The sequence below is a fragment of the Puccinia triticina genome, chromosome 1A, assembly GCF_026914185.1.
Source record: "Puccinia triticina chromosome 1A, complete sequence".
NCBI classification, from domain to species: Eukaryota; Fungi; Basidiomycota; class Pucciniomycetes; order Pucciniales; family Pucciniaceae; genus Puccinia; species Puccinia triticina.
The window spans coordinates 5,807,473-5,810,776 of NC_070558.1; the positions used below are offsets into that span (position 1 = coordinate 5,807,473).

At 53.8% G+C, this 3,304-nt stretch overlaps 1 protein-coding gene across 1 annotated transcript; it reads right to left on the minus strand.

Annotated features, from left to right (window-relative positions):
• Positions 1–360: 360 nt before the first annotated feature.
• PtA15_1A653 (uncharacterized protein) lies at positions 361–2,923 on the minus strand (the record flags this gene model as incomplete). Its single annotated transcript, XM_053165703.1, has 3 exons — positions 361–629; positions 732–2,447; positions 2,533–2,923. 3 exons carry the CDS (start codon positions 2,921–2,923, stop codon positions 361–363), a joined length of 2,376 nt encoding a protein of 791 aa, XP_053016868.1.
• Between the last annotated feature and the right edge of the window lie 381 nt (positions 2,924–3,304).

Here is a 3,304-nt window from a genome sequence, read left to right on the forward strand (position 1 = left end):
GAGTCGAAGCCCCTCACTTACGCAAACAAGTTCTTGAAAGAAGACGGAAACGTTGCTGATGGGAAGAGAAGATACATTGTGGGTTTTGTGCGAAGGGGCACCAATATTGAGGTGGTCGTGGTCCAAGAAGTACGAATGGGGGATGGGATAGTTTTGGGCGCAGATGTATTTAGTATAGCAAGACGAGGGAGGAAATTGACAGACCAGCTCTGATCACATACATGACCAGAATAAAACCATCTGAGATGAGAAAAGCCAACAAAAAGCCCCAAGAAACATGCAGTACAAAGCAGAAAAAAATAGGGGAAAATTTATGTGGAGGATGTTGTGTGGGAGGAACAGAGGGAGAGAAATGAAGGATCACAAGCCGTCGTTCAAGGAGCGTTCGATAGGAACTTCGTCGACAGCGAGGATCTCGTCGTTGACTTCGAACCGATCAAACACCTGTCCCCCGCTCCCGCTCCCGGCCAGGCCACTCTCCTCGTTTTTGGCACTGTTGCTGGTGGCGCCGCTCTCATCGATGCTCGTCATGATCGGCTGCTCCGCCTCTTTGAACGAAATGCCAAACTCGTGCCCTTTCAGAACCACGCTCGTCTCCTTCTTTCCTTGCTTTAGGTCCTTGATTTGACCTGTACATCGTCATCACATCATCTCCATTAGTCACATCCCGTCGATTTAAATTAATTTAATTCAACCCGAAAAAGAAAGCGTCAAAAGGGTTGGGTCTTTACCTTTCCAAATCACTTGTTTATTCCGGAGAATCTTGATGAAGCAAGTTTTCTTGATTTCTCCGTTAGAAACCTTGCATCCAGCGACCTTAGACTTGAGTTTGGAAGACCCCTTGGAGGGAGCCGGACCGTTGATTTCGAAGATCTGGAGGATTTTAGCTTCGCCGACGACGCGTTCCTTGAACCGTTTAGGGAGGAGCTGAATAAGATCCTTGGTGATGCTATCGATGAGACGATAGATGACTGATTCGATTGTGTATTTGACTTTATGCGTCTCGATCGGGCTGAAGGCCATTGGGTCGATCTTGACGTTGAAGCCAACAAGGATAGCGCCCGAGGCGATGGCCATTCTGGCGTCACTCTCGGAGATGTTTCCAACGCCCGAGCTGACGATCTTGACCTTTACCTCGTTGTTCCCGAGGCCCTCGATGGCCGTTCGGACGGCCTCAACCGTGCCCGTGTAGTCGGCCTTGAGGACGATCTTGAGACAGTCTGGGGCTTCTTGCTCCTTGCGCGAGTCCGCCTTGGCCTGTGCCGAGGCCTGTTGGTTGCGTTCGCGGAGATGGGTGAGCCGTTCGCGTCGCGTCATGCCCTCTAGTTCGGCCTTGCCGGTCTCGAAGGCCTCCCGAGCCTGGGCTCGTCGTTCGTTCACAAGCTCGATCTGCTCCGCCAGCCCGAGCTCCTCGAACCGGAGCACCCGGTTCTCGCAGGCACGCTTGGCCTGCTCTTCCGACTCGACCCCGAGCACAAGGCTGCCGGCCTCGGGCAGACTCTTCCATCCAGTTATCCGCACCGGTCGACCCGGCGAGAGCTGGGAGACGGGCTCACCAGAAACCGTGATCAGTTGGCGGACCCGACCGTACGCCCGACCAGCTATGATGTCCAACCCGACATGCAGACGCCCGCGGAGGGTGATCACCGAGGCCATGTTCCCGTGTCCACGCTCGACGTCCGACTCGATCACCCGGCCCTCGAAACGGACTCCGTCGTGTTCCGCACGAAGGTCGCGGACTTCGGCGACCGCCAGAATCGTCTCCGCGAGTTCGGCGAGGCCTTTTCCGGAGACCGCCGACACCTCCACACAAGGCACCTCCCCGCCCAAGCCCTCCACTTCGATCCCCGCCTCATAGATCCCTGCACGAGTCCGGTGGAGATCGATCCCAGGCTTGTCGCACTTGGTGATGGCAACTACTACGCCGATGTCGGTCTGGCGGACCAACTCGATCACCTCCTTCGTCTGTGGCTTCACTCCGTCATCCGCTGCGACGACCAGGACGGCCACGTCGGTCGTCATGGCCCCCCGACTGCGCATCGCACTGAACGCCGCATGTCCTGGCGTGTCCAGGAAGGTGATCGTCTCCGGACCCTCGCCGGAAGATTGACCAGGCATCAGGTCTTTCAACGACACCTCGAACGCACCGATGTGTTGCGTGATTCCCCCGGCCTCCGAAGCCGCCACAGCCGTCTTCCGTAGCGCGTCCAGTAGTGTCGTCTTTCCGTGGTCCACATGGCCCATGATACACACCACCGGTGGCCGTAGCGGCAGCCTCGACCGGTCCGCACTCGTCGGGTCTGGGTATATGTCGTAGGCCAACGTGTCGTTCACGATAGGCTCATACCCTGATTCTAGTACTAGATATGCCGTGTCATCCGTGCTCAAGATCCGGTCCGGCCTGGTATCCAATAGGCCTGCCGACTGCATCAATGATTGTAATCTATCTAGATATAATATCAAAAAAAAAAAAATCATCAGTTGTGGCTTTTCTTCTGGTTGATCGAGGCCCAAAAGAGAAGAAAGGCTTACACAGTTTCTGGTGTGTTAATTGAGCTAGTTGGGCGACGGTAATGGCGGAAGGAACCGCCAACTCTCGCTTAGAATTCTTAACATTTTTACTGCTATTGATATTTTGGAGCTTGGACGCTTCGAGCAGTTTGCGCTGTTTTTTTTCTTGGGCTATTTTGCTGATGATCACTTCGGTAGGTTTGGGTTTGGGTTTGACGTGGCTAGGTAGGACGCCGATCTTCCTGAGTTTCTTCTCTTCGTCTTTCCGCTTCTTGAGGAGCTGATGGTTTGTCACTTGGTGATTATCCGCATGTGGCTCGAATCTGCTGGGGCTTGCTGATGGGAATCTCTGAGCGAGCTGGCTTGTGGATGTGTTCCGGAGTGACTGTATTGTTCGTCTCGTCGGCTGCATGTTCCTGTTGACCGTCGTTTGCTCGTGTGTTCGTTGGTTGCTGGTTGTCTTCCGACAGCCGCCACTCCCGAACTCCGGGCCCCGCGAGCTGAACAAAGCCCGCAAGCACCGCAAGTTGCAAGCAGGGGTGACCAAAAGGAAAGAGTGATCTCAAAAATAACTGTGAAGATTCTCGGTTTCCAGCTCACACCTCACCCTTACATGTACTTCGGCTGGCATCTCGGCTATATTTTCGTCTGCTCAGTTTCTCTCTAACCCTTTTCGTATTTTTTCTATCTTTTTTTGAAATCAACGACTTCTTCAAGTCTTGTAGGCCCTTTACCATTTTTTTGGCTTTTTGCACCTAGGGTTTTGGCAGGAAGTTGAGGTAACTGACCACTG